The 19,024-nt window shown below is 52.9% G+C and overlaps 1 protein-coding gene across 4 annotated transcripts in view; it reads right to left on the minus strand.

The window, feature by feature from the left end:
* plekhm3 (pleckstrin homology domain containing M3) overlaps positions 1 to 15,250 on the minus strand; it is a 47,530-nt gene extending 32,280 nt beyond the window's left edge. For 2 of the 4 annotated variants that reach the window (XR_015926326.1, XM_088605830.1), the window contains exons 1-3: positions 15,121 to 15,250; positions 10,354 to 11,414; positions 1,225 to 2,142 (exon numbers count right to left, since the gene is read on the minus strand). Coding sequence is in view for 3 of the 4 variants with exons in the window: in XM_088605830.1 (XP_088461956.1) it covers positions 1,225 to 2,142; positions 10,354 to 10,855 (1,420 nt within the window). In the remaining variant the exon portion in view is untranslated. Of the gene's footprint in view, positions 1 to 1,224; positions 2,143 to 10,353; positions 11,415 to 14,533; positions 14,645 to 14,719; positions 15,048 to 15,120 lie in introns of those variants that run through there. The other 2 variants (XM_088605831.1, XM_088605832.1) reach the window with 2 other exon arrangements.
* Between the last annotated feature and the right edge of the window lie 3,774 nt (positions 15,251 to 19,024).

The raw sequence follows: 19,024 nt of genomic DNA on the forward strand, positions 1-19,024 counted from the left end.
TTTCTTCATCCCACGCCTTGACGTCTGAAAATGCATTGCGGCATCAGTGGAGCTTCACTCCAAACCGAGAACCACACCGTTTCTGAAAACGGACGAAGACGTGGTCAGTCCTGCTCAAAGGTAGCTCCCAGCAGTGGGCCTAGAAAAGGGTCTCCCAAAGAGCACAGCGAGAGAAGATCACTGGGAGTTTTAAACTGCCTGGGAGGAAGAAAGGAGCCAAAAGCCTAAAGCCTCAAATAATGAGATGAAAGGGGGCTGCAGAGGGGCTCAAGCGGTCCGAGAGCAGACTGAGCTCTACGGTCGCAGGTTCGAGCCTGGGCCAGGTCACTACACGACGTGCCTGGGAAGGGGCGTAACGGGAAGGGAAAAGGGGGAAAACTCCCTCCTCTCCGGATGCCCAACGGCCCCGAAACAGCCCGGCTCGTGGGTCCGTGACTTCCCGGAGTGGGAACAAACCTGGAGACAGGAGAACAGGCTGCCATCCCCCCCCCGAGCGCCCGGTACGCTCACGGCGGCGCCGATCCCAGCTGGCTTTAGAAGCAGAGTGCCACGAGGGCGGCCGGGGTCCACGGCAAACAGCTGCCCACCAGCCTGCAAACAAGAACCTCGGCATCCTCAGCACGAGCGCCAGACAAACTGGGAAGGAGGCTTGCGACCCCACCGTCCGTGATCTGTGCTGGGGGGGGGGGGGAACCACCCGACCAGCCCACGAAAACACTAGAAAGCTTGTCACTCGAATTGTGGGAAGAAATTCCTTTCAGCTGATAACTGGAGCAAAATGAATTCACTGAAGTTCCCTACGGGTGTCAACACGCCACTGCCTTGCAGTGCGGGGGCCCCGGGTTCAGCCCCTGGGGGTGCCGTCTGTGTGGAGCTTGCATGTGCTTCCTACCATAGCGCGCGTTTCCTCCGGGTGCTCCGGTGTCCTGCCAGGCATGCTGGCAGGTTAACGGCCTTCTGGGAAAACCGGCCCTGTGCCTGCGTGTGGGTGCGAGCAAGATCTGTGACGGACTGGCGTCCCGTCCAGACTGTACCCCGCCTTGCCTCCCAGGACGGGCTCCAGCTCCCCCATGACCCTGAATCAGACAAGTGGCGACTGAAAGTGCGACGTACTTCCCAATACTGGCGCGTGTGGACTGACCCGGCCCCGCGACCGCAGGGTACGAGCGAACAGGAGACGGGAGTCGGGGGGGCGGAGGGAGAGGAGAAACAGAGCTGCTTCACCTGCACACCTGAAGCCCTGGGCGGTCAGGCCCTTCTCCACGGCCAGGCAGGTGAGGATGCGCAGGAAGCTGGTGGTGACGGACTGCCGCTTGCCGCGCTGGCCGTCCCGGTGCCGGCGCTCCCGGGCCGCCTTCCCCCTCAGCACCACGGCGCCGGGCTGGGCGGGGGCGGGGGCGGCGCGCCGCGAGCCGGCCGCCGCGCGCAGGGCCTCCACCCAGTCCTGCGCCTTCCTCTCGGTCTCGGCGCGCAGGCGCAGCACGTCGGCGGCGAACACCACCTGGAAGCCCGCGCATCCGCCCCCGGCGTCGTCGCGCTGCACGGCCAGGCAGCCCGCCAGCTCGTAGCGCAGCAGGGGCTCGGAGACGGGGCCGCGGCCCTCCGTGGGGAAGGCCTGCAGCAGCGCCTTGCTCAGGACGAAGGTGAAGGCCCTCCAGTTGTTGAGGTCCGTGAGCTGGTACAGGACGCCGGCCTTGAGCACGTCCCGGCAGTGCTGCGTGAAGAGGGGCAGGGCGGTGGGCCGGCTCGGCTGGGACAGGGTCTGCGCGGGCGCCCGCCCTCCCTCCTGCTCCCCCTGCTGCTGCGCCCCCTGCTGGGGCCGCACGGCCAGCACGCGCTCCCACAGCCGCTGCCGCCAGTCCAGCGCCTCCCACTGGCAGGAGGCCCGCAGCTGCAGCCGCGTGCTGTTGAAGAACAGGGCCTGCAGCACGCGGCCGTCCGGCCCCAGGGGCGCGCTGGCGCTCTGGCAGTGCGACAGCGAGTAGGCGGTGCACAGCTGCTGGTTGCCGCTGCTGTCCAGGCTGTAGAGGCGCAGCTCGCAGGCCGTCAGCTCCACGTGGCGGGGGCTCCAGCGCCCCGCCGGGCCCTCCCGCTGCTCCAGCTGCCCCCTCTTCACCAGGTTGGGGAAGGCGTCTCTGCTCCCTGAAAGAGAAAGGGAGCCCAGTTCAGCCCAGCGTGTGCAAAGGCTGGCGACGCGTCGATACCCAGAAGCTGCTCGCATTGGCACGTCTTCGACCTGCGGCAGCCTCGCTCCTGGCCCTGTGGAGAACTGCAGGGAAACTCAAGTCCTCCGTGGCTAAAGGCCTGGTAACAGCAGTCCTTTAGGCCGATTTCGTCAGTTAATGAAGACACCGAAGCCACAGGACAAACAGAAACCACTCCAGAACCGTGTCAACTTACCAGATGAAGTCCTTGCCCGTTTGTAGCTCAAAACCTTAAGAGATCTACCCTAAAAAAACATGAATTAAACAAATACGTGGACGTGTTCAATACCAGCAGAGAAATGCCAATAAGTGGAACCTATGTGAAAGTGCATCTAAACCTGAGAACCAGAGGCGCTTCTTTACACAAAGGGTTGGGGGAGGATGGAACAGCCTACCCGGCTGCGTCGCTGCAGCCCAACCCACCCATACTTCCAAGAAACAACTGGAAAAGATCCTCGGATCAATTAGCGACTCGTAACCAAACGAGACGCACCAAACGGCCCCCTCTCATTTCTAGCCTTCCTTTATGTTATTGAATTCTGAGCATCGAGTATGTGCCCAAATGGGAAAGGTCTTCAGTGTGCCCGCGCTAATGAGACGGAGGCTTTGGAACAATCGAGGCTCCCTGTGAATCAAAGATCCACAGCGCTCCCAACCTCGGCTCCTGCAATTAGCACTACTCTGGAAAATAACTACTGTAGTGAGCTGAGTCATGTTTAATGGACTATCTTATCTCCCGCCAGGCAAGCGTGTTCCTGTGGCACAGGTGCGTGGTTTAAGTAGAGGGTCTATGGCTCCTTTATCCAAGGCTTTTAGCTTCAGTGCTTTGTATTTGTTTTTCCCGTTTTTATTACATACATTAAAACCTTCAGCACGCTGCAGCACAGACTGCTCTCTCTGCGACTTAATGACCGTAAACCACTTTGGTAAGGCGCTCCGAGACGGAGCTCATCGAAGGGTTTAAATTTAATACCAATTTACTGTAACGCATCACTCCATCGTCTGCTTTGCTCGATAACACTATTTTTTTTTTTACATTGTTGTGTCCAGCGAGCAGGTTGAGTGTATTATTTGGGAACAGAAGCGGCTCTCATCGGGATTGAGACAAAGCTCTTTCCAAAGCCAAACAACCTCTAGAGCATGTGTTTGTGTTCCAATCAGCAAATCAGCAGGAGCAGTGAGGCAGCGCCGAGGCAGGCTGGTCTGCGCATTCATGAAACCAGAAGAAGTGATTTTATGCAAACGGTTTCCCTGGTGAACGCGATACAAAGGCACAAGTCTCAGCTGCTATCTATTCTCAATCCTGACAACAAGATATCAACTCCAAGGAATGATGAAACTGCATGTATTCAGCTAGGCTCAGGGGTTTTCCGAAGCAGCCCGGAAAAAAAGGCATGAAAACCCATCAGAGACGAGCACTCCTAAGGTCTCAGCACCTTAGCCCTCTTCTCTTACATCATGGCAACACAACACAAAATGCTGCTTTAAATCAGTGGCTTACCACCATGTGATCTTTCCATCCATACCTTTTCGAATCGCTTTATTCAATACAGGGCGCGCACAGACACACACACCCTGGACAGGACACCAGTCCATCACAGGGCGCGAACAGACACACACACCCTGGACAGGACACCAGTCCATCACAGGGCGGGCACAGACGCACACACCCTGGACAGGACACCAGTCCATCACAGGGCGCGAAAAGACACACACACCCTGGACTGGACACCAGTCCATCACAGGGCGGGCACAGACGCACACACCCTGGACAGGACACCAGTCCATCACAGGGCGGGCACAGACGCACACACCCTGGACAGGACACCAGTCCATCACAGGGCACACACCCTGGACAGGACACCAGTCCATCACAGGGCACACACAGACACCCACACCCTGGACAGGACACCAGTCCATCACAGGGCGGGCACAGACGCACACACCCTGGACAGGACACCAGTCCATCACAGGGCGGGCACAGACGCACACACCCTGGACAGGACACCAGTCCATCACAGGGCACACACCCTGGACAGGACACCAGTCCATCACAGGGCGGGCACAGACACACACACACCCTGGACAGGACACCAGTCCATCACAGGGCGGGCACAGACACACACACACCCTGGACAGGACACCAGTCCATCACAGGGCGGGCACAGACACACACACACCCTGGACAGGACACCAGTCCATCACAGGGCGGGCACAGACGCACACACCCTGGACAGGACACCAGTCCATCACAGGGCGGGCACAGACGCACACACCCTGGACAGGACACCAGTCCATCACAGGGCACACACCCTGGACAGGACACCAGTCCATCACAGGGAGCGCACAGACACCCACACCCTGGACAGGACACCAGTCCATCACAGGGCGGGCACAGACGCACACACCCTGGACAGGACACCAGTCCATCACAGGGTGCTCACAGACACACACACCAGGGCCAATTAACCCACCAGCATGACTTTAGAAGAAACCCACGTGAAGACAGGAAAAACACCCATGCTCTATGCGGACAGTAGTCTTTGTTATAATTAAGGCTAATCCATCCATCATGCCAATACAGTCCTTTGAATCTGAATTGCTATATTCAGCCTGCAGCTGCATTTTAACTGCACAACCATCCGACTCACGCGAACAGTACAGAACGACTTCCGACTTTCCCCCTGGACACTGGGAAGACCAGGTCTCCCGGGAGTGGAGGCAGTCTGTGGATCTCCAGTCTGCCTTCCCGGCCCTTCCTGTCCGTGACCTGCCCTATTTTCCAAGCCGATCAGTGTGTGTTTGGCAACTGTAAAGGTCTCGCCGGACTTCTGTAAGTCATGAGTCGAGAGCTGCCATAGAACTACAAAAACAAAACAACAAACAAAGCATCTGAAGTTATTCACTTCAATGATGCTTCTCTCCAAAGCATCTTATATTTGTACTCATGTGCACAGGTGGGCATCACACTGGAGCCAGGTAGGGCTGAAGAATCTCACACAGGGGAACTACAGCAACGTCCCACTGCGGATTTGAACCCACAGCCTTCCACTGCTTAGTCCAAAGGCCTCGCCACGAACCCACGCTGCTGCCACCATACTATAGCTCAAGGTGGGCGGAATGAAAAAAGGTGTTCTGTATTTGCTTGGAAAAAGTTAGCCACTTTAGTCAAATCCAATTTCTGGTCACTCGTGCTGCTTCATAGCTAGGACTGCATTAAAAAGAAAAAGAGAAAGAATTCAGATCTAAATGACAAAATGAATGGGTCTAAACATTCTCTGAGGTGTGATGGGGACAGTGCTCTAGTAACTTCCTTCAGTAACTTTATAAAAAAAACCTTCAAGTACTGGATTCAGGAAATTCCTGTCTTAAACCACTTACAAAGAACAGAGAGAAAACCTCCTGCCGCAGGACAATGCAGATTTTCATAATCCATCACAGGAGAACATGCAGGATTTCATATCGGAAAACGCATCACAGGGATCGAACCAACTCCAGGTTTTTAGAAGTGCAGGTTCCCGAACAAAGTAGCACCGGCTAATGACCTCAGTGGGAATCAATGTGCGGAGACAAGAAAGGGAGTTCTGCTGCTTCATCGACGTGCAGTCCTCCGTACCTGCTCCTGCAGCTCGTAACACCTCACATGAGCTAAGCCGCTTCGCAATGGAAATCTTAATTGTGTCCTTGTAGCATGACACGGAAAAACATTACTCGAAAAGTGAGCCTGAGCTCATTTCCGGTTAGTACAAATGGTGGCGGAGAGCAGCAAGCTCTGAAAGCCGGGTTTCACTTTCCCAGTGGACCTGTATTAGGATCACAGTCAAGAGCCTGCTGACACGGCCCAGAGCCTGCTGACACGGCCCACTGGGCTTGGCGTTTAAAGTCTAAAATCAGGCTCTCAAGCCACTCAAGCCGCAACGACAATCAGTGGAGCTCGCTGATCCAACTGTTAGGAGGTCACGTCTCCAGCCATGAGGCGTCCCGCCATTCCCCATGAGGTGTTGTGCAATTAGCAGAGCCCCACTGGGGACGGGGCTTGGACCCCAGTGAAACAGCGCCCCCTGTGTCCTCCCAGCCGCCTGCAGGCACGCGGCGACGTCGGCAAGGGCCTCCACTCTCCTGGAGGCGGCAGGTCAAAAGAGGCGAGGCCCAAGGGGTGAGCATGTCTGCACTTCCTCGTTCTCGCGGTGGGGGTGCAGTGATGTCAGCGAGGGACACACCTCTCCTCCAATGGGCGCTGACCCTCCTGTGCGTTGCTGTGGCGCGTATAGGGAGTCAACAGAGGTGAGGCTCCCGGGCAGAGCGAATGGGATGAGCTTGTCTGCACTTCCTCGTTCTTGCCATGTGGCTACTGGTGTCCCGAAGAGGACTGGAGATTTCAGATTGTGTTCAGTACATAACAAGGCAACTTTAAATTGCAGATTAAAAAGCCAAATGACCCAAAGGGAAATGTGGCAACAGTAATTGCAATATAAATAAATACTTCATTTATAATAACAGGGATGCTAAAACAAGCCAATAGAAATATTATCAGGAAAATATATATAATATATTCTTATCTTATTTTCACAGCATGCACTTTACCTTTAGTGTCCTCAGCACATTTAATGGAAGTCTCTGCTCCGTATTTCCAGAAGCAGATAAGCATTTAAATCAGCACTTGGCTAATTTGTTTGTGTTATTAGGGGGCTTCTGGGGCACACAAGGTTGGCCATCGTCAGTCCTGCAAGCAGGCCAACAGGAAGTGCCCGAAAATCCATTTTCATTTCAAAAGCAATTCAGTGCAAGACAGCCAGCCAGGTCACTGTTAATTTTATGCTACAAAGAGAGCAATGTACTCTGACATGAAACAATATAACTGATGCAAAGATCTTAGCTGAACAGCACACATAACTCAAATAAGACACTAATATGCTAATGTTAGCTTACGACACTGTGCAGACGTTCAAGAAAAAGAACTGCTTTTACTTCTTTTGAATTCAGCCAGCTGATGAGCTTTAATTTTTTAAGATGAAAGAAAGGGATAACACCAGTGTATATGATGGGACCTTCATATTTCAGCATCACTGCCGGAACAAAATAATTCGGAAATCTTCAGTGCCGTCTGCCATTTCAGAGTGAGACAGGGGTGTACGCAGATACTTTAAAATCTTATGTTTGTTTGTCATGGAATCAGGGCAGTGCGATGTTCTAGTCAGTGCTGCTGCCTCACAGCTCTTGGCTCCCAGGGCCACGGTCTGTGTGGAGTTTGCATGTTCTCCTCGCATCAGCATGCACTTTCTCCAGCTGCTCCGGTTTCCTCCCAGAGTTTGGCCGGCACTATCGCCCACCCCCACCAGTGGTCCCGCGCTACAGCTCGCTCACCACTTGCCACTCCGATCCCACACAAACGGGACAGGGGAAATCATGGAGAAAGAGCACAAACGGATCCCAGGAAAGTGCTCAGTGTTTTAAACCACCTTCAGCGTTTTCATTGGCAGAAAAGCATATAATCAATTAAAGATGTAAGCAAGCCGAAGGATGGTAGAGGGTTTCTAATAATAGTAGACGCACAGAACATTGCCTTCCTCACAGTCTTGGAAACCACTGCCGTTTCCACGCAACAGTCAAACCCTGTTCTGACGTTTCTTGCCCTCCAATTTCGCTCCGTTTTTCGAAGCGATTATGCACGAGTAGAAAAGGTGCTGCTGTACTGCGCAGGTTTGAGGTCTTTGGACGAAAAGCGCTGTAGTGCGATTCTGCCTTTGCCACGGGCACATCTCGGTGTGCCGTTGAGCTTGGTGGTTCTCTCTTCCCCGCCTGACGTGTAGTCAATCAGAGATCGTGGAAGAAACCGAGAGACTACCTTTAATCTGCCAAAGAGGCAGGTCAATAAGAGCACACCAACAAAAAAGCTGAAAGACAAGCCTTGAAATTGGTGAATATGCATATAGTACATAGGCTGTATAGCAACTTGGATATGAATATATAGATCGGGGGAAACTGTGGGCATCAAAGCATTAGAGGACAGGAATAAAATTATTTTTCATTAATTTTTAACCTGAATTCAATCAGTTAATCTCTCCATCTTCAAAGCGCTAGGTAATTAACCCGAGAGTAGATTCAAGCTCACAGTTAAAGCCCAGCATGCAGGCCTGTGTCTTGTCACACAGAACACACACCGGAGCCATGGGCTCTGAATCTGCCGGGTCACTGTCGCTCGCTGATCCCCCGCCAACACCTGGCCAGCTGCTTCTCCAGCAACAGGGAGCTTTACAGTTTCGGTCCCTGTCGTCTTACATTCCCTTGAACCCGGGGTCATGGTCCTGGGGCGCTGGGGTGTCTGCAAGTCTCCTAGGTCTCCTTAAAGCAGCAGCAGCACCTGAAGACCCAGCAGACACACCGGGCCTCCAGAACCAGGACCTGACACCCCTACAGACACGTCAAGCCTTCAGGACCAGGACCAGACACCCCTAAAGACACACTGTGCCTCCAGAACCAGTACCGGACACCCCTACAGACACGTCGAGCCTCCAGAACCAGGACCAGACACCCCTAAAGACACGTCGAGCCTCCAGAACCAGGACCAGACACCCCTACAGACACGTCGAGCCTCCAGAACCAGGACCAGACACCCCTACAGACACACTGTGCCTCCAGAACCAGGACCAGACACCCCTACAGACACGTTGAGCCTCCAGAACCAGGACCGGACACCCCTACAGACACGTCGAGCCTCCAGAACCAGGACCAGACACCCCTACAGACACACCGAGCCTCCAGAACCAGTACTGGACACCCCTACAGACACACCGGCCCAAGAGAACCAGGACTGGTCACCAAGCAGACCAGAACTGGATACCAAAGGAGTAGAGGTTAATTCTGAGCATCTCTGAGGGGAATCCACTGGTTCTTCCCACATCCGCAGGGGTTCCCTCAGGGCGATCCCTCCCAGGAGTATGTTTTCTGATAAAGGTTAGACTGATGGTGCCTTAGAAGTTGAACTGCACCCATCTGAAACCACACTGCTTCTCTTGTATGCGGCGTGGGCCTTTGTGCAATGAACACTGTATAATACCCACAAAACAGCTCCACTGTTTGTTGAAAGACTAGGTAGTGGTTCACTAGGTATGTAAAGGGAAGGACGTTTTAAGTCTACAGCTAAAGCTCTGCACGTGGGCTTCAACTCTGTGCATACTGCACCCTAATCGAGAGGTCGATTACCCTGTGCACACAGTGAACACTCCCCAGCTCTTGACTACCATATCAGTACAGTTCCTGAAAATGAAACAACCCGTGACGCGCACAGGCAAACACTTCCACTGCTGGAAGAGCACGGGAGGACTATATGCAGTTCACCCAGGGAGTCACAAACTGACTGTGCTAACCGCTGCCTATAAAAGACACGACGTTCAAAACTTAGATCCCCCCTCTGTACATCTTTTGTTTGCTTACTCAGGAGTGAGAGATGCTAACCCCATAATATAAGGGATACATGTTGCATATTCTGTTGGCTCCTGGGTGTTCCCGTCCCAGCTGTACAAGTATTATTGCTGCCACACACCTCTCAGGTCACACACACACACACACACACACACACACACACACACACACACACACACACACACACACACACACACACACACTTCCATCCCCCTGCTTTCGACAGACCCCTGCCAAAGGCAAGGTGGGCCCACAGTGACTCGATGAGGGAGGCTGAGCTGAACAGGGCTGCCCCCTTCATGGCCTTGTTTTTTTAATGAAGTGGACGCGCCCGCTCCCACTCCACAGTCTCACTAAAACGTGCGGCGTTCTCCACGGGGAGGGAGATGAAGTCTGTCTCAAGCTGGACAGGACGAGGGTCCTCTTTGCCCCCATAAACCCATGTGGCTGGCTTCAGCCCTCCAGGAGACGGCCGTCTTATTCCTCGGGGTAAAGAGTGTGCTTCCACGGAGCCGAAGGGTGACGCAAACTGCTCCGACAACAGCAGGAGAGGAACATCACTGCTACCCCGGCCGCTAACAGTCTAACTCTTGAACGCCAGAATCTTAGCATTAAACATAGTTAAAGAGGGGAGTACGTGTGCCTCTGGACCACACAGCTCCCAGTGTGCTCCAAGCACAGCCAGCCTGTTTATTCCCCAGTGGACACTCTGCCCCAGGAGACCTACCTTCTTTCTTGTGGCCATCCCTGGAGCCAGCAGTGCTCGGCGGCAGCACTCCGTTGTCCGTGACGGATCTGTAGTTGGCATCGGACCGGGAACGGCTGTGCCCGCGCTGGAAGGCGCTGGCGCCCGGGTCCTTGGTGTGCGCGGCCAGGTCGTTGGTAGAGCGCGCGCGGCTCCTCTTGCCCTGACACATGCCGAAGATGCTGAAGGAGGGCGCCCCCTTGTGGTCGGCCCACTCCGGGTTGTTGGTGTCGCCCTCCTGCCCCCGGCCCGGCTGCTCCTTGGCCAGCAGCCCCCAGAGCGCTCCTCCAGCCCCGTGGATGGTGCCATTGCTCCGGGGAAGGTTGTTCAGAAAGCCCTCCCGCCCCTCCAGTTCAGAGACCCCCGTCATCCCATAATCCCCCGGCTGCTGGGGCCTGTTCTCCACAGGGCTGTCGAAACAGCGCAGAAAGTCCTCAGTGACCTCCAGGGCTGGGCTGACATCCTCCACCTCCACACCCTCCATCTCCAAGGACCGGAGAGCTGGGAACTGCAACCAGCAGCTCCCTCTATATGGCTGTATGGAGGGAGGGGAGTCTCAGCATCTGCTGTTTACGCAGCCAAGAGTGCGCAGGGCACTGCAGAAGCTCCAGTACTCAATGGTGCACGATCTCAGCAAGGTGAGAAATTCTGCAGTAATATTTTTTGTCCTTAAATGCTGGCAGCAGCTTGAGCCTATTCTTCAGTGTGTTCAAGATGGAAGGCAGTTTTGCTCAGGTTGCTGGGGTCTTATGGCCTGGCCACTTCATCGTACTATGAGCCGGTAAGCACATGCTCTCCTGATGAGGATACGCCAGCAATGGATTTGTAAAATCGGAGTGATCCCGAGCCAGACTGAAATGTGCTCCCCAATCCCCGACAACTCACTGGCACCCTAAACTGGATCTCGGCACATCACATCACAGTGAGGACCTCGCTGGCGTCGCCCATTGATGGGGTGCGACTGGATTAAGCAGCTGGACAGCGTACGCTCAGTAGGCTGCTCCCGGGAAGGGCGAGTGAGGAGATGGAGAGCAGAAAGGATCCTGCAGAAACGAGGACAAAAAACAAACACATTTAAAGTTATCACTTAAACAATCATGGTTTCAAACAAACCCCGAAGAGCTCATTTTCCCTGTAGGTATCAACATTCCCCCCCCAGCCGCCTCCTACTGTCTATGACACTTCTAGGGAAGTTTTCGGTCTCTGAATTTGCCAGGCGGCAAGAGAGCACAGATAATGTATGTGCATCATTTAAAACAAAAAAATGACTTGAGAAGGACTACGCGTTTATGGATTATCCATTCAGTTAATGGAATTCACTGTACCAAAAAATAAGGAATTGCAAAAGCACAGCTAAAAGAATTCCCTTCATTGTCAATGGTTTTCCCAGCACTCCTGGTAACTGAGCCTCTGTGTTGGCAGGTTTCCACTGCTACAGCAAGCCTGCCTCAGGGAAACCATAACCCCTCAGGCTGGTCAGAATGGGATCCTCAGAGCTAGTGGAACGAAAACGAATACAAACGGTTAAAAAGAGACACACCTATGATGATGTTAAGCCCTCCCTAAAGGATACCCTACTTTTAAAGGCATGATGGACATTTAATGGCATAAAATATCATTACTTACATCGCAGTTTCTCTAGTTGTTTTCAAACTCTATCTTTTAACAAAACGTGAGTTCTGCATCGCAATGCAGACCGATTAATAAGTACACACGCAGTACCAAGAGTCTAGGCTAGATGATCTGTCTGAACGCAAGCATCCAGTGGACTGAGCCACAGCCTGTGAGCCTCACTGCTGACGACACCTAACGGCACGTCCCACAGAGCACAGACAGCACCGAGGCTCTGCTGGCACACAGACAGCTGTAGGGGGACTCCCTGCCCATCCTGGACTGCTGCAACACGGCCTCAGTGACAGCCCATTGATTTGCTCACAGCATCCAGGCTGCAGGTCTCTCGCCACCTTCGGTCGATGAATAATTCAGTGTGCATTACGTAAGGGCCAGCCAATCCCGGATCGGCAGCTATATCAGCTTACAAAAAAAAGGGCTCGGGCACGTCCAGGAATCCATGATGGGCTCACAGGCCAGAGCCTGACATCACAGTTTCAAAAACAGCAAGAGGCTGTTGGCCACAACCTGTCATCACAGAGGCCGTTTTGAAAGCCTATTCAAAATTCAGATTTGAATGGGCCTCCCCCATTTTCCTGAATTAATTTTCATTCCAGAAGATTTTTAAGGATGCGTTACAGGAAAGCTCATCCGTCAACATGCAGAGTACTTTACAGTACCTAGGAGGCAGTAAAACAGGGGTGCAATTACAGCAACCTTCACCAAGTGTCACTTTTTCTCCCGCATTGCCCTTTACACCCTCTCTTCACAAACACAAGCCCTCCTTCAGACCCAATCAGAATTATTCTGTCCTGTGCAGTTTTCTGGATGCGCAACAAACTAGGACACAGCCAAGAGGACAGTTCAGCCTTGACATCCGCAGCTTTACACCCAACACTGCAGGTTGACCGGCTGTATGGCAGCCAGGACATTTCATCTGTGTTAATTTACTTAGAACTGCAGAGCTGGTCTGATGGCTAACTGAAAAGTTTTTAATGCGATATGGCTTCTTGGTAGAAGAGCCTGCGTGCAGCAAACGGAGAGGATAAAACTGTTGTCTGCTTTAGTTTCCTGTGGCTGGCCCAGAAGTGGGAAATTTATTTAAGAGGACAGCAGACAAGCTAAGCTTTCCTCAGGGTGGGTATTCGCTGAAGCTGGAGGAAGCTGTCAGTACACATCTGTCACAAAGCGCCAACGGTTGCCAAGACACCAGCTGAGAACTGCATCATGTCTGCTGTTCCACAGTGGGACACCTTTAACACACAAATGTCTCCTGATCACATATAAACAGTTCGTTTGCAGTCTTTTAAAATCTCCATAAGATAAAAAATATCTTCCTGTTTAGTGAATGTTTTACTCCAGTGCTGCATAAATCCTAACCTTTTTTGCTTATCAGGGGCTGATAAATCAATGCCTTATAGACCAAATCTTACTCAGAAGAGACTCAGACAAGTCTGCACTTCCAACCACAGATATGCACCTCACTTTCTGGGTTTCAAGATTGAAGAAAATTCAAGTAAGTTATTGTCCTTCCTGTGCTTAATTTCCTTTGTATAATATCATACTAATTGGTGGAGATTCTGGACCATTTCTTTCTGCTTGTACAAAGAAAACAGGTATTTTAGCACTTCAACACAGAAACCTCTTGGCATTTTATTGTTGATCTCTTGCTACTACAACCTGCACAAGATAGAACTGAAAAACTGGAAAATATGTTTTAAGACAGCAGTAATGCAATCTGTAGCCTGTTACATCAAACTAAATACAACAATCATGTGCATGCCCATCTCCCAGCTGAAGCAAGACCGCGCAAGTTCAAAATGTAGAAAAAAAGGTATGCAGCACAGGGAACGAATAAGACTCCCATTGCACAGCAGTATGATCCATGTCAGGTTTTACAACAGGATGATTCCCTGGGGACCTCCCAGAAACAGGTAGCCCAGAACTACGGATAAATATTCAATTAAGTTTCATTTGTATAGCGCTTTTCACAATGGACACGGTCACAAAGCAGCTTTACAGATTTCCGGGCCTGAACCCCCAGTGAGCAAGCCCAAGGCGACAGTAGCAAGGAAAAACTCCCTCAGACTAAAACAGGAAGAAGCCTTGAGAGGAACCAAGGCTCGGAAGGGGGAGCCTGTCCTCCTCGGGCCGGCACCGGGTTAAATTAGAATAATCACGTATGAGAGTCGTCCGTATTCTATTACACGGTGGGAAAAGTACAGTCATGTATGGTAATCAGGTATGCTTCTATCACTCAAACGAGCCAGATGGACTGACGAGTTACAAATAAACAAGAGTCATTCTAAGGGTTAAGACGAATCTTACACGTACTGTTTTGTTCTATTATCTCCAAGGCTGGAAAAACCGTTCAAAATGAGCACGATGCTTTCAGTCAGCTTACGTACAGGTGTCTGCACCTCCATAAACGGGCTCAAACTGCCGTGTCACACCGAGTTCACATCTTTACTCTCAGCCCGAAAAAGCCCAGTTTCAAACCGTCACGCCGACACTACGCTCTGGAGAGCGGTGGAAGAAAACGGGTACAGACCGAGGAATCGCCGGGCACTTCTCAGCCGAAGCCGCGGACAGCCCGTCCCACACCCTGCGACAGTTACACAAAAACAGCGTGCTCACAGTCCGTTTCCACCCGTGTTACTTAAGACGCTGTTTACAGGGTACTCTGAAGTCGCGGCTGAGGATGTACACAGATCCGGTTAAGTTGGCTATGTCTTACCTGTCATCCTGACCGAGACACACTCTCAAAACCAACAGGGCACGACACACAGAGCAGGGGCAGACCTCTACCGCTTCCCCTCCCCCGACACAAGACTGCGCTGTAACACGCAGATTTGCCCGCTTTAATATTCCCATTTCAACTTTCCATTTTCATCTCTGATATATGCAAAGCCACAACACCGGTCAGGAACGCCAAAGGTTTCTCTCGGGCATGTCGAGCCCTCAGTCAGCATCATCCGTACATAACGACCTTAAATTGGATGGAGCTTCAAAATACTTGGCTACAAAAATTGCAACGCTGAAACCGGCGTTTCAACTGTTCTCTGCTCAGGTGTTCAAGAGTTTTCCAAGTTCTGATAAGCGTTATTAATTCGCTAAATTTCATTAACCGTGACTCACCTGATTCTGTTTACAGTTTCGGTTCCGTCACACAAATCGGTCACCGGGCGCAACAAGAGCTGGCGAAGAAAGGTTCCGCTTTAAAGCTCCACCCGGTAGCGCTGAGCAGGACGATTTATGAGAGCCATCTGTCTTGCTCTTGGTAGGTGCTGACAATACTGCTGTTATACAGCCGTTAGGTCATCAATTTCTACAGGCTTGAAACAATTTCACTATGATCAATTGCTCAAGTGACAGAATAGAAAAATAAATGATCAGCCTTTGAGTTCTTGATATTTGAAAACAATGCTTCATTAGTCACTATCTTGCAAGTGTTTCCAATACTCAGAAGTATGTTGTGATTACCATTAAATTAAAAATAATTAATTAGAAATTCGACTCATGTCTTGAGATTCATGTCTCCCTTTCAAAGGAATGAGCAGACGGTAATTGTCGACTTGCTAAAATTGATAAAAGTCAGATTAACATGCTTTTGATGCTCGCAATTCTCTGGGCCACCGTTTCCATCTTCAAAGCGCTGTCCTGTCTAACTCTGTCCACTGTTCCAGCCGTCTCCAGCCAACGGTATAGTGAAATTGCTTCAATTGCTCACTACAGCCAGGATTAGAGAAGACATTGTATCTGTATCAGCTGCACTGGCTCCAGTTTTAGAAAGATCTCCCCTTCCCAAGTCTGTCAGAGAACTTGAAACCATTTTTCGCGTCCAGGCCCCTCTTAAGACTTTCCTGTTTGAGCCGGGATTGGATGTCTGATCTTGTACAGCACCCTGAGGTGAAATGTGCCTGAAGGCAGTATAGACATTTGTACCGGATTGTATTGTTTGAAATGTCTTTTCTGTACATCTGTCTCTGCTTGACTGCGCTGTTGTCGTGTCGCCAGAGCCTGCCCACGGACACTGGGGGGCCGGGGCTGGAAACCCCACTTGAACGCTGCGTGTGATGAGCTCAGCCGCAGACGTGGGGGCCTCTTCACATGTTGCTAATTCAGACTCGGCAGAATGAGACGCACCCCCCCCCCCGTCACACCTGTACTGGAGCCCTGCAACACTGGGGGGCTCTGATGTCCAGTGAGGCCGGGGCCTGGCCGAGCGGCATGCCCATTCGAACGAGCTTCCACAGCCTTCGCTGTTCCCATCTGCCCCCTGGTTGGCAATGCTGCGTGCAGCTACCCGGAAAAAAAATGCTGCGTGCTGATTTGCTTCCTTGCCAGATTCTGTTAGCCTTTAGATTGGCTTTTCTGGGTCGCTGCCAGCTGCAGGTGCGTTCGTTCTCTGTCTAAACTCTGACCTGAGCGACGCCCCTCATCACCCTTCCCTCTGCCTCTTGTGGAACATCAGCACCAAGGCTGTCACCTGCTGCATCCATGCTACATTGAACTGGCTTCATCACTCTGCTCTCCTCCCCACTGATTGCTGGTGTGGTTGTTATTATTATTATTATTACATCCATTTAGTTCACCCGAGTCTAATGTTGGCCAGGAGAGAGTTTCACGCAGCAAAGAACCGGCTGTTTCATTTGGCAGGAGTCGTCTCCCCCAGCCAGAACGTGAAGCAACTGCCCTGCGGGACCAGAGGAAAACAGACGGCGATCCTCAAACAGAGGCAGGTCTGCTGGTGTCGTCTGTGCGCGTGCAGTGTGTCTACCTGACCTGTAGAGCTCACTCGATGAACTTCAGGGCAGTTTCTCAACATGGAAACAGGGGATAGCTGTCTGTGTTCATGCATGGCTGCCCTGGCCAGGATGGTTGATGGTGTCTTTGAGAGCTATGGGGGTCCACTTCCATTGAAAAAGTGTAGTAAGTACTGCTACCAGTGAAACAGCCCCCAGTGCTTCACACTGGAAAGCCTTGCGCTGTGTGTGAGGCAGGCTGGCCACATTTCCGCCGTGCCCTGTTGTAAATCCAGGCCCCATCAGCATCGGCCTGTTGTCCCCAGAGCGCCGGGCTTCACTCCGGCCTCCTCTGTCTCAAGCCCTCCTTCCCGCAGTCACTCTCTCACGCGCACACTCACACGGCTTTCTCTCAGGCTCCTTGAGGCCCGCGCAGATAAATGCTCCGATTGTTCCCTGAAGCTGCGCGAGAGAAGAGCGCTGTGGAGCGCTGTGGAGCACGGCCCCCCCCCCCGAGCCCCGTCGCCATGGCCACTGCCGCCTGCGCCCCTCCCGCACACATCGCCCCCCCCCACCCGTCCGTGGGTGTCGTATCGAGACGGTTCGGGCTGGGGGCGCGGGAGTGAGGAGCCCAGGGGGCGCTGGCGTGTCCACCCGAGCCGACGGCCCCTGGTCGCCCCCCCCCACCCGAAGAGAGACATTATTCAAGCCCCCTTTCAGGCCGGGGGAAGAGAGACAGAGCAATTATCCCCAGCGCTCAGCAGAAGCCCCCCACCACCACAGACCCCCTCGCTCATTGTCTTCGTTTGTTTAGAAAGCCGCGCTAATGAAGGAGGAGGGGCGATCGGCTAATGGCCTCAAATAAGTTCCTCTCTGGACCATTGTCCGGGGATAATGGCTTTATGAGTCCCAGCTGTAAACTTGCAGATACCATATTGTTCCTGACCTACATAGAGCCCCATGTGAGCCCCCCCGAAATGCTAATCTGTCCTGCAAACCCTCTTGTCTGCTCTGAGAGTCAATTAACAGAGTCAGTGGATAGGCCGCCATTGAACTGCTGGGGGAAAAGAGGAAGGGAAGTGTCTTTTCTAGGAAAAAAGAAGTATTACGCTGTAAAAAAAAAGGGAACCTTGATGCGTTTTTATAAAGCCAGTATTATCTTTTTTTTAAGTTATCCTTTCCAGCGGCTGCTGTTGCCAGGGTTGGGGAAGAGTCCCCAGCAGCGATGTGGACTGAGGTCCCCAGGTCAGATTCCAGCAGCACCAGGCTCCACAGAGGCTGCACGAGCGACACCATCGCAGAGCAGGGCCACAGAGAGCCACAGAGGGCCACAGAGGGCCCAGTGTGTCCCAGGTCGGGAGCAGGAAAGAGAGAGACACGTCTTTGCACCCAGGGGTAGGAAGGTGTGCCTGAAACTGCCCCAGCACTCCACAGACGCTGAGCCACCCGGAGTTGCTGGGGATTGGGCGGTCTGAGGCTTGCTGACCACCAGACAGGTCAGACGTGCCGGTCGGCATCACCTTATCCGTAACGATCCCCGAGGACAGGGAGCGCCGGCCGTCTCCAAGAACACTCGCTTCATGTCTTCCCTGGTGCGGCCTGCGTTCCTGTTCTTCATCACCATCGTCTTCCTCGCGCCGTGAATGGTGGGGACTCTCGGAGCCGGGGCGGGGGGGGGGGTGGGTGAAGCCCAGACACAAGATGGCCTGAGCAGTCAGGCCTTAACCAGGGGAGAGTCGAGCCTGTGGAAACGAGAGCCTGTTCCAACAGCCGAGTCGCCGTGGAGCGAGGAAGGGGCCAGCTGAGGAGCTCTCTTCTTATTTTAGTCTCTCTTTTTCTCCCCCCAGGGTTTCTGATTATACACTACCGCGCTGATTACTAAATGATTATTGTGTTTAAGGACAGCAGTCCTTTCATCTGGCCTGGGGTTTTCATGTTCTCTCCTCTTCAGCACAAAGGACCCTGCTACCTCTGTTAGTTCGCTTTTGATGAGGAGACCAATTGTTTGTCTCCATAGAAACGGCCGCGAGCCGGCTCCGATCCCGAGCAAGGTGCGGGCTCCGGGAGAAAGTTGCAGGAATGAAGACGGGGGACTTCGTCAAGGGAGCCCATCGCCTGCCAGGCGCCTCCCGGAAGAAACCGCCCGCGCCCCGCAGCACCCCGTTCCCCCCCACGGACACCTTTCCGCGGTTTTTACTCTTCCCTGTCGGACGCCTTCATCCAAGGCGACCCGCTTTCTGCAGCGTGAAAGCCGCGCCGACTCGCAGGACGTCAGCCACACGGAGCAGCGCTGAAGA

The sequence above is a fragment of the Lepisosteus platostomus genome, chromosome 14, assembly GCF_059453375.1.
Source record: "Lepisosteus platostomus isolate fLepPlt1 chromosome 14, fLepPlt1.hap1, whole genome shotgun sequence".
In the NCBI taxonomy this organism is placed as follows: Eukaryota; Metazoa; Chordata; class Actinopteri; order Semionotiformes; family Lepisosteidae; genus Lepisosteus; species Lepisosteus platostomus.